Genomic DNA, 12,252 nt, shown 5'->3' on the forward strand with positions numbered 1-12,252 from the left:
CCCAATAATGGCACCGAACCTCTTTCCAATTAGCCTGCACACCTGTGGGATGTTCCAAATAAGTGTTTGATGAGCATTCCTCAACTTTATCAGTATGTATTGCCACCTTTCCCAACTTCTTTGTCACGTGTTGCTGGCATAAAATTCTAAAGTTAATGATTATTTGCAAAAAAAAAAAAAGTTTATCAGTTTGAACATCAAATATGTTGTCTTTGTAGCGCATTCAACTGAATATGGGTTGAAAATTATTTGCAAATCACTGTATTCTGTTTATATTTACATCTAACACAATTTCCCAACTTCATATTGAAACGGGGTTTGTACAAGAAAGTGTCAAAACATTATATTGTATTTCTATTTTGTTCATTATTTTAAAATTTTTGCATGTTTATGCATAGCCTATGTTTACATGTAACGTTCTTTAGAAGGCTCTATGCTTGAAATTTCCAGAATCTTTTGGAATGAGGCAAAATTAGATCAGTTTCGAAATAGTAAATAATGAACATTAAAATACAAATATCAATCCATCCATCCATTTTCTATACCGCTTACCTACACTAGGGTTGGCGGAAAGCTGGGGCTTATCCAGCTGACTTGAGGCGAGATGCGGGCTATACTCTTGACTGGTCGCCAGCCAATCACAGAGACTTATAGGCAAACAAACATTCACACTCACATTCACCCATGGGCAATTCACAGTCTTCAATCAAGCTAACATGCATATTTTTGGAATGTAGGAGGAAAAATAAGAATACTTTGAATGAATGTATTTTAATTTAGGGCTGTCAAAAATAAGGAGTTGACTCATGGGATTAATTAAAATATGTTCCATTATCCATCCATTTTCTACCGCTTATTCCCTTTTTTGGTGGCGTGGGGCGCTGGAGCCTATCTCAGCTACAACCAGGCGGAAAGCAGTGTACACCCTGGACAAGTCGTCACCTCATCGCAGGGCCAACACAGATAGACAGACAACATTCACACTCACATTCACACACTAGGGCCAATTTAGTGTTGCCCCAGGTGCATGTCTTTGGAAGTGGGAGGAAGCCGGAGTACCCGGAGGGAACCCACGCAGTCACGGGGAGAACATGCAAACTCCACACAGAAAAATCCCGAGCCCGGGATTAAACCCAGGACTACTCAGGACCTTCGTATTGTGAGGCGGACACACTAACCCCTCTGCCACCGTGCTGCCCTATGTTGCATTATTCATGTATAACTGCAGATCAATCAAATAATTTATTTAGACCATACATGCTCCTTTACCTTAACCATGGATGGTTACCTGAAAGGCGGTGCTAGTTATGTGGTCAGTGATCAGGTTAATGCATATGCCAGGACAAAGCTGAGCAGATTTCACTTAAATATACACCGAGATGGGACTTTAGATACATCCTTTACCAAAGTTTGTGTAAATAGATGACAAGTAAACATTTTACAATGGTCCTGTATGACATTCTTACAATAAAATAGCATTTTGTTAAAATATTGAGCTCTTTTTAAAGTTAATTCAACTTCTGATTAAATGTGATCAATCATATTTGATCCAAATTCAAAAGTATGATTAAAAACATAATAAGTCAACAGCACTAATTTTAATACAACTTACAAGCTTTTGACTCATTTCCTTAGTAATTTACTGCAAAAGATACTAATTTAACTAATCTAAATTCACTTTAACATACATGCTTCATGTTATGAATAATATTTGGTTTGAAAGTCCACACAAGCAAAAGGGAGAAATTGCTAGAGACTTGCCACTATGTCATGCATTGTTGTGCTGATCATGCTTTTCATACAGCTGTTGTTATGATAAATATTATAGCAATGATCCGCTCGCTGTTCTATACAGAAACAGAACGTGCCATTTTCGGGACATCAACACTGATGGGAAATTGTCGCCAGCCTTACGTCTATGCAACAGCTTTTGGAAACGTCAGGTGCGTAAAAATCCCAATAGAGCCGTGATTCTCAATCTGTGGTATGTGTAACATTAGTGGTAAGCAGGCTCCGTCTAGTGGTACGCCAAAGAAGTCTTTAAATATTTATTGTACGGAGTATCATTGTTGATTATGTTTGTGCATTGTGTGTAATGTTACAGTGGCCAAAAGTAATACATTTCAAATGTTGTTAAATATTACTTTTTTAATGAGCACTTAGGCCTACTAGGTTACTGTATTTTAATGTTGGTTATTCTGGTGGTACTTGGGGAGCCAAGTGTACTTGGTGAAATACGGTTAAGAACCCCTGCATTAGAGCAATATTGTTATTGTTCCAGAAAGTAATCATGCCGTCATACCACTGACGCTAAAATGTATACTCCAAATGTTTGAAACCGCACTGAGTGTAATGCAGCGCCATTCTACACTACTGCAAGGTAGTATGGAAAGTAAGCATCCAAATATTGTATGGCTATAGTTATCTGTATGATAGTAGTCCTAGGGACACTCTTTTCTATTGTACAGACAGAAGTGTACTTCAAATGTATCCACTCTGCACACTAAATTTAGCGGTTTTGTTGTCAGGAGGTCAACGTGAAGAAAGGTGAGGAAGTGGATGACCTGGTCATGGGCATGACCTCTCAGATTGCGGAGAAAGTTGACCAAATTGTTGTGGAGGACCTAAGAGGTGATATATAGCTTTTAAGACTCCACCGTGTGCTTTTCCTTAAGCCACTATGGAAAAAATTAACACCTGCTGAATATTCTAGACCAGAGGTCTTCAACATTTTCCAGGCCAAGGACTCCCCTAACTGACTGAGTGGGGACCCCGTACTTAGGCTGTATAAAATTGTGTTTTAAAGGCCTACTGAAATGAGATTTTCTTATTTAAACGGGGATAGCAGGTCCATTCTATGTGTTATGCTTGATCATTTCGCGATATCGCCATATTTTTGCTGAGAAGATTTAGTAGAGAATATCGACGATAAAGTTCGCAACTTTTGGTCGCTAATAAAAAAGCCTTGCCTTTACCGGAAGTAGCAGACGATGTGCTCGTGACGTCACTGGTTGTAGAGCTCCTCACATCCTCACATTGTTTACAATCATAGCCACCAGCAGCTAGAGCGATTAGGACCGAGAAAGCGACAATTTGCCCATTAATTTGAGCGAGGATGAAAGATTTGTGGATGAGGATAGTGAGAGTAAAGGACTAGGAAAAAAAAGGCGAGGGCAGTGGGAACGATTCAAATGTTATTAGACACATTTACTAGGATAAATCTGGAAAATCCCTTATCTGCTTATTGTGTTACTAGTGTTTTAGTGAGATTATATGGTACCTGAAAGTCGGAGGGGCGTGGCCACGGGTGTGGTGACTGCCAGTGTCTCAGAGACAAGCCACGCAGCTGCAGAAGGACGCAAGCTCCGCTCATAACTACGGTAAGAGCCGACTTCTTACCACCATTTTCACACCGAAACCTGCCGGTTGACATGTTCGCTTGACCGCTCTGTTCCATAGTAAAGCTTCACCTTCAAGAATTTTAAACAAGGAAACACCGGCTGTGTTTGTGTTGCTAAAGGCAGCTTCAATACACCGCTTCCCACCTCCATCTTTCTACTTTGACTTCTCCATTATTAATTGAACAAATTGCAAAAGATTCAGCAACACAGATGTTAAGAATACTGTGTAATTATGCGATTAAAGCAGACTACTTATAGCTTGGAGCGGGCCGGAAAAAAATGTCCGCTACAACCGGTGACGTCAAACACACGCGTCATTATACCACGACGTTTTCAACAGGACACTTCGCGGGAAATATAAAATTGCAATTTAGTAAACTAAAAAGGCCGTATTGGCATGTGTTGCATCGTTAATATTTCATCATTGATATATAAACTATCAGACTGCGTGGTCGGTAGTAGTGGATTTCAGTAGGCCTTTAAATAGAAATGTCTTAAAGACACCATGTTATTGTGTTCATATTCTCTGCAACTACAAAACAGTGTGTTAATGTGTATTTACAGACATATACATTTGTGGAAAAATTGCACAGGAAATATAAAGAAATGTACGGAGTGCAATCAACCAATGATTTGACGATCTCCTGCAGTACCTCTGCAGAGAAGACCTATGTTCTAGACTCTTACTTTCATGTAATTATCACACCAAGCAGAATAATGCTGGATGCAGGAGTTGTTCCACAGTAGAGATCGGCTGGGATGAAAATCAACTTTCCATAGCTGACATCACATTTGTCGACATAAACTAGTGATTCAATAGTGCCTCTGCTGGTTACCACATAGTAGTAATTCAGCTAAAACATTAACAATCAATTAATTAATCTTTCTCCACATGTCGATATAGTACCAGAAGCACATTGCAAGTGAGAAATTGTTCATCATCTGATCTAAACCCCGACAGACTACATGTACGGTCCGATGAAGTTCACTCGCACAGATCTGGTGGCATTGACTGTCCAGAGAGGAAGAGACTTTGGTCTTGGCAGCTACACTGAAGTTAGACAAGCACTGAATCTGCCACCTGTAAAAACGTTTGATGACATAAATCCGGAGCTCAACAGGACCAACCCACAGGTTTAAGCCAAATGATTATTGGACAAAAAAACAACACAAAACAAGTCTAAACAAAATTGCACCTCAACAGTTGCTCCGTGAAGTTGCACGACTGTATGACGGCGATATCTCCAAGCTGGAGCTCTTTCCCGGAGGACTGCTGGAATCTGTCGGAGTCCCAGGTCCAGTTTTTTCGACCATCATTTTGGATCAGTTTGAACGCATTAGAAATGGTGACCGCTTCTGGTTTGAGAACAAACAGAATGGGTAAGCTCCTTCTGCCTATTTCCATTAATCCGTTTTATCTGGGAAATCCTTTTTTTTCCTCCTTATTTTCCGGCATTTTCCCGATTCTTTTTTTTATCCATTAAAAACGGGACGGTGTGGCGCAGTGGGAGAGTGGCCGTGCGCAACCCGAAGGGCCCTGGTTCAAATCCCACCTAGTACCAACCTCGTCACATCCGTTGTGTCCTGAGCAAGACACTTCACCCTTTCTCCTGATGGGTGCTGGTTGGCGCCTTGCATGGCAGCTCCCTCCATCAGTGTGTGAATGTGTGTGTGAATGGGTAAATGTGGAAGTAGTGTCAAAGCGCTTTGAGTACCTTGAAGGTAGAAAAGCGCTATACAAGTACAACCCATTTATCATTTATTTAAAATAAACCCTCACCAGTATCGCCACTATTATAACAATTGTGTCTGCTCAACTCAAGTCTCTGCAATACTCGACATCACTCAAGGCAACTCACTTGTGACAGCCGTGTGGCAAGTTTCATGTTACGTGGGTCAATCAAATTAAAAGGCGAGAGTGATGAATGCACATGAAAACGATGGCGAAGGAATTTCTGCCAAAAACCCAAACTTTGTGTAAATATCTTTCAAAAAGGAGACTTATTTTTACCTAAAGAAGAGCATGCAGCTAGTATCAAACACTTCACAGACTTTCTGTAAGATACAGTAGAGGAGGAAATGTGATTCAGCTTGAAAAATATTTTGACCACAAGTGCTCTGAAAGAGCCCATAATTGTTGTTTTATTTTAATTTACGCAACATTATAGGTTTTCTCACTAGGATGCCTGATATTATATGTTTTATAGCATATGTTTTTGCCAACAAGGCATTATTTGTTAGAGGGTATAGCATACCAGCAGGCACAAGACATTGATACAACGTTGATTATACATACATGTCATTTAAAACTGACTTTGAAATAACGTTGCAAAATAGTTGTATTTGTAAATTGAAACGATGTTGGTTTCTAATGTTGGATCCGTGTAGTTGGTTGGAAAATTACCAAATTTCAATGGTCAAATCAACGTCACAACCTGATATTGAATAAACATTGTCAATAAACATGTTTCAACATTGTATTTGTGTTGTAAAATGTTGGTTGGAAAATTCCCAAAATTCAACGGTCAAATTAATGTCGGAACCCAATATTTATTGAACTTTGTAAAAAAGTATGTTGTTCCAACATTACGTTTGAGACGCTCAATGTAAGGACCTGTCTTGTGCCTGCTGGGGTAGTATTAAGTGAAGCTATGTTGTGATGCGAGGGACATGGGTTTGAGTCCTGTTTAGTGTGCATTTTATTTGTGTATTTTTTATTCTTCATTGAAAAAAAAAGAATTTTCCTGCTAGATTTCCCAAATTTTAAAATGTAAACGTTGACAAGTATGCATTTAAGTTCTGTGCCATTGTCATTATCAGAGTATTGTTTGGTTTCCCCCAAGTTTGTTCCAAGATGAAGACATCCAGAGGATCCGCAACATGACTTTCCATGACGTCCTTGTTGCAGTCACGAGCGGAGAGGCTTCTGACATACAAACCAGTGTCTTCTTCTGGAAGAGTGGTAAACTGTGATTTTAATCTATAAAAAACATATTAAAGATTAAATACACGAGAAGGATAATGATTTTGTCCTTAGGTGACCCTTGTCCTCAACCTGCTCAGCTGAACGCATCAATGCTCTGTCCCTGCACTAATGCCACCAAACTTAATTACTTTGATGGAAGCAAAGCTAGCTTTGGGATATTTATTGTCAGCCTATTCCTCTTCCCTGTCGGTCAGTATCATATGCTTTATTCCTTGTTTGTATTGATATCACTTATCAGAAAGCCTCTGCCCTCACAGTCAGTTATTCAGTGGCCTGCATGGTGGCGTATCATCGAAAGTCGCGCTACGGGAAGTTCCAAAAAAGAGGGGCAACTGTTGTCAGAACAGAAGAGACGACTTCTGGATTTCCTGGTAAACATATTAAAAATATAAATATATGAGAATTGTCTTGTATTTGATACTTAGCATGCTGTCTAGCCTATGAATGGCAGGGCCATAGAAAACCATTGAATCATGTCAGTGTGGAGGTCACAGAGAATAGGGGTCTGCAGATCCGGGACAGATCTGGAACAGCTCTCCGCTTCCTGAATCTGGACAAGCAGCGCTGCCTTGATGTGCTCCTCTCAAATGATCGCCATCAAAAAGCTCTGCTACTCAAAGTGCGAAAAGAGTATGACATGGTTAGTGGCATGATTTTTTTTCACCTGAAATAATAGTTGATCAATAAGTATATTGCACAACACAGCAGCAACAAAACAAATGTTGTAATACAGCAAACTGGATAACCAGGATCAATAGTTTATCAATAGCTGAATTTCCCCCAGGGATCAATAAAGTACTTTCTATTCTATTCTATTCTATTCTATTCTATTCTAGTGCTGACTAGTTCATTGTAAACAGCAATTCAGCCAAATCCGGCCCGCGAATGAATTATCTGTGGCCCCTGGGAGGATATTTGATTACTATTAGAACCGACCCGCAGGCCACAGCCGACTGCTGCTGTTTTGTTGGTCCTAGGAATTTTCAAAATGGGGTCCCAGGGACCTCAAGTCATAAAAATGGGGTCACACAGTACATTTTTGGGGTCCCATTTTTTTGTCACCATTTCGAAAACAAATAATAAATGTATGTTTTATCCTGTTATACCTCACATTCTATATTGTGTTTTGGAAAAGGGTTGTCATAAATGTTACTCAATTAATTTGAAAAAATATACGAAAGAAAACAATTTTTTATGCATATGTCATTATATTCAGTTATAAACATTCATTCACTTTCTTCATTCCTTCGTGGATCTAAACTTTACCACTGCCGGTATTTTTTTCTATATTTTTATTGTAATATTTTCATAATGTGTTTGTTCTATTTATGGCCAAAGTAAGACAAAGAAAACAATCTGAAGTTGTTTCTAGTTTTTAGTTTTAATGCCATTATTTTTATAGTCCGGCCCGCGTATGCATAGATTTTCCTACATGCGGCCCTTAAGCTAAAATGAGTTTGACAGCCCTGTACTAAGACCACCTGTGCAATTGATAACATGTGCAGTGCAGACCAACCTAGTTATAAGGGGTTTTTGCGTGTATACTGGTTGTCAGCATGGAGACACTAATTTCCCTCCACATTTATGGCATCAAATGATCCAACCTGTGGCGTTTTTTCATGTTGTTGACATGCTGCAAATAAATATTATATGAATCTTCTTTTCTAAGCTATACTGAAGCACAAACTAGATAACAGAGCCTTTTTTTTAGCATGCTAAATTTGTGCTCAGGGAGGCACTGCGATGTTGTGTTCGTGTGTCTGGAACGACCCCTAATGCAGGAAAATGCATGTGTTATCGTTTTTTCCTATAAAATTACAAGCAGACACCAAAACAAATCAATTTAATTTGTTTTTAATTAGCCCCCTATGTCATCCAGCAGCTATACAAATGTCATTGGTGAATAGACAATAAGTATAATATTTTAATTTCTGACTTTACAAATATGTTGACAATACAGAGAGAATATTCTCTCTCAAACGTCTGTTTTAGCAGCGCGATCACCTTCTTTTTCACAGCCATTTATGCCAATCGTGCCAGTTTGCATGCACATATCAAACATGCTAAATATATGCGCAAAATAGCAGCTGCAGAATAATTTAAGTCTTGATAAATCACAAAGTGTGTGCTAAATAATTATATTTGCATTTCCTCGTCCCAGTATTCAATCAATCAATCAATCAATGTTTATTTATATAGCCCCAAATCACAAATGTCTCAAAGGACTGCACAAATCATTACGACTACAACATCCTCGGAAGAACCCACAAAAGGGCAAGGAAAACTCACACCCAGTGGGCAGGGAGAATTCACATCCAGTGGGACGCCAGTGATAATGCTGACTATGAGAAACCTTGGAGAGGACCTCAGATGTGGGCAACCCCCCCCCCTCTAGGGGACCGAAAGCAATGGATGTCGAGCGGGTCCAACATGATACTGTGAAAGTTCAATCCATAGTGGCTCCAACACAGCCGCGAGAGTTCAGTTCAAGCGGATCCAAGACAGCAGCGAGAGTCCCGTCCACAGGAAACCATCTCAAGCGGATCAGCAGCGTAGAGATGTCCCCAACCGATACAGGCGAGCGGTCCATCCTGGGTCCCGACGAGCGGTCCATCCTGGGTCCCGACTCTGGACAGCCAGTACTTCATCCATGGTCATCGGACCGGACCCCCTCCACAAGGGAGGGGGGGACATAGGAGAAAGAAAAGAAGCGGCAGATCAACTGGTCTAAAAAGGAGGTCTATTTAAAGGCTAGAGTATACAGATGAGTTTTAAGGTGAGACTTAAATGCTTCTACTGAGGTAGCATCTCGAACTGTTACCGGGAGGGCATTCCAGAGTACTGGAGCCCGAACGGAAAACGCTCTATAGCCCGCAGACTTTTTTTTGGGCTCTAGGAATCACTATTGTGGCCGCTCTGATATTCAGCATATACTATATTCTGCATATACATAAAGACAGACACCACACACAATAGACTGTGCTCTCTATCTTACTCATTAAGAAACAATCCTCTGCGCACACATTTAGTAGATCAGCTTTGCGTGCACTATCAAGTTTGCAGGTTTTTCTATCATGCAAACTTGTAGTAGATCAGGCCCAAAGTGTAACACATGAGCTTGGCCCGAATATTAAGTAGCGTAGCCAATGTTTTAAAGTGCGTGTAGAGCTAGACAAAGCTGCTCAATGCAGACAGCTCATGATACTGTAAATTCCATGTCTCTAATTTTATCAATGTTTTTGATATGGGGGCGGCGTGGCGCGGTGGAAGAGGGTCCCTGGTTCAATTCCCACCTAGTACCAACCTCGTCATGTCCGTTGTGTCCGGAGCAAGACACTTCACCCTTGCTCCTGATGGGTGCTGGTTAGCGCCTTGCATGGCAGCTCCCTCCATCAGTGTGTGAATGTGTGTGTGAATGGGTAAATGTGGAAGTAGTGTCAAAGCGCTTTGAGTACCTTGAAGGTAGAAAAGCGCTATACAAGTGCAACCCATTTATTTATTTATGATCTTGCCCCATTAATTTTTGATTGATTGATTGAAACTTTTAGTTGTAGATTGTACAGTACAGTACATATTCCGTAAAATTGACAAGTAAATGGTAACACCCGAATAGGTTTTTTCAGCTTGTTTAAGTCGGCGTCCCCGTAAATCAATTCATGGTAACCCAAGTTTACCCAAGATCTCTGCGTAATTGAAAATAGGCAATAATTGGAACCGCTATGGTAATTTGAATACTCTTTGAATATCCTACACTACTACCTCAAGTTCCCATTTTATACTCAGGTGTTGTTCTTTGATGATGAGGGCAAACGTGCAGCATTCCTGAAGTGTCTGCACCAAGAAGTGACGGACATCAGGCATGAGATTGTATTGAAGGAGATGAGCGAGAAGGAGCTCCTGAAGGAGGCCTTAACCATAGAGCAAAGGGCTCAGATTGTGGAAACCTTCATCCGTCACACCTTCTCCAAGGTAATTGCTAAGTGTTGATATTCACTGTGACCCCTATCCTCGGTTGTTACCTCATAAAACCTGTGCACCTTCATAACCATACCCATAGTACAGTGTTTCTTCATGACACACGCTTGCCCATTACAGGTTTTGGAGATAGATAAGTGCGATGCCGGGGACATGAGCGGTGTTTCTCGCAAGAAAGCCAAAGAGGTTCTGCAGTGCGAGTTGACAGCTGTAGAATTTGCCAAGGCGTTGGATCTCAAATCTGGATCTTTGTTTGTGGACTCCATGTTTACGCTGGCTGATAAAGACGGCAACGGATACCTGTCCTTCCAGGAGTTTTTTGATGTCATGATCATTTTTATGAAAGGTAAAATATATAACACCACAGCTGATAATTAAACGTTACAAAGTTTAACTGTTATAATAATGAATAACTTTTTTCCTGTTGAAATGAGCCACTACATAAGCACAATCTAATGTGATTCAGCTCAAGACTGCTTATCAGATAATTCTACACTTATAAAGATAAAGCTCAGTATGCTAACATATTTGTCCCAAAAATATTAGACAAAGATTCCAGTATGATGTTGTGCAGTTTAACACCACTGCAAACTACAACCATAAAGTAATACCTCTTTGAATTTGTGACTGTGTCCATAATTCTCAACTGAGCAATAATAAAAAAAAATAAGATGTCCAGTGAATGTACAGCACATGATCTATAGCAGGGGTCGGGAACCTTTTTGGCTGAGAGAGCCATGAAAGCCAATTATTTCAAAATGTATTTCCGTGAGAGCCATGTAATATTTTTTAACACTGAATACAACTAAATGCGTGCATTTTTAAGTAAGACCAACATTTTTAGAGTATAGTATGTCTATTATTCTTTTTAATGACATTGTTATTCTGAAACTAACCAAATACTTCTTAATTTGAACTCTTGAACTGGTGGGGTAGAGAACTGATGGATGGATTAAAATGCATGAGAATTTTTTATATTTTCAACGTTGTTTTTAACACTTTAACACGTACCATGAATTGATTTACGTGGACCCCGACTTAAACAAGTTGAAAAACGTATTGGGGTGTTACCATTTAGTGGTCAATTGTACGGAATATGTACTGTACTGTGCAATCTACTAATAAAAGTTTCAATCAATCAATCAAAACTGTGATTACCAGCGGAATTATTCATCACTTATCATGCTAAGCAATGTCAGCTAATGTTTATCTGAGAGCCAGATGCAGTCATCAAAAGAGCCACAACTGGCTCGAGAGCCATAGGTTACCTACCCCTGATATATAGAAATGATCTACATTATTTGGTCACTACTCTAAAAAGACAACCCATTCAGTAATTAGGGAACAAAGTGCCATGTCATGTACCATGTCATTGAGAAGTGAAGCAATAGTCTGCTGGACCGATTGTTACACATGCTAAATGTTTTTAAGGGTCCCCTGAAGAGAAGTCAAAACTGCTGTTCTCCATGAATGACATAAGTGGAAGTGGTTATTTATCAAAAGAAGAATTTGCCAGGATGCTAAGGTTTGATAAATAAATGGTTACTTGTTTTTTTCTTAGTAATGTAATGTTTTATCGTCAATTTGCCAAAGGTCCTTCATCGAAATCTCAAACGGTGCACTGTCAAGGCGGCAGACCGAGGATGGTATCAGTGCCATGATGCAGGGTGCCGGGTTTGATAACAAAGAGGAAATCACTTGGGAGGACTTCCATTTCCTCCTGCGGGATCATGCGAAAGAGCTGCAGTTTGCCCAGCTCAGTGTTAAGGGTAAATCTTTTCTCTCTCAATTATTTTCTGTCAAAGTTGCCTTGGGGGACATCATTTTTTAAATTGAACAACTGTTTGTATAGAATGCGCTGTGTGAGTTACATTCTTTATATAAAACACG

General features: G+C 39.9%; 1 protein-coding gene across 1 annotated transcript in view; it reads left to right on the forward strand.

Moving 5' to 3' along the window:
- The window catches only part of duox (dual oxidase), a 54,778-nt gene that overhangs the window by 18,617 nt on the left and 23,909 nt on the right, over positions 1-12,252 (forward strand). Inside the window, exons 8-19 of the mRNA XM_061917323.1 lie at positions 1,856-1,943; positions 2,529-2,631; positions 4,363-4,535; positions 4,606-4,781; positions 6,245-6,363; positions 6,439-6,576; positions 6,645-6,758; positions 6,825-7,027; positions 10,171-10,356; positions 10,483-10,708; positions 11,794-11,887; positions 11,956-12,131. Coding sequence (XP_061773307.1) covers positions 1,856-1,943; positions 2,529-2,631; positions 4,363-4,535; positions 4,606-4,781; positions 6,245-6,363; positions 6,439-6,576; positions 6,645-6,758; positions 6,825-7,027; positions 10,171-10,356; positions 10,483-10,708; positions 11,794-11,887; positions 11,956-12,131 — 1,796 coding nt within the window. The remainder of the gene's footprint in view (positions 1-1,855; positions 1,944-2,528; positions 2,632-4,362; positions 4,536-4,605; positions 4,782-6,244; positions 6,364-6,438; positions 6,577-6,644; positions 6,759-6,824; positions 7,028-10,170; positions 10,357-10,482; positions 10,709-11,793; positions 11,888-11,955; positions 12,132-12,252) is intronic.

Source organism: Nerophis ophidion, linkage group LG12 (genome assembly GCF_033978795.1).
Source record: "Nerophis ophidion isolate RoL-2023_Sa linkage group LG12, RoL_Noph_v1.0, whole genome shotgun sequence".
Classification (NCBI taxonomy): domain Eukaryota; kingdom Metazoa; phylum Chordata; class Actinopteri; order Syngnathiformes; family Syngnathidae; genus Nerophis; species Nerophis ophidion.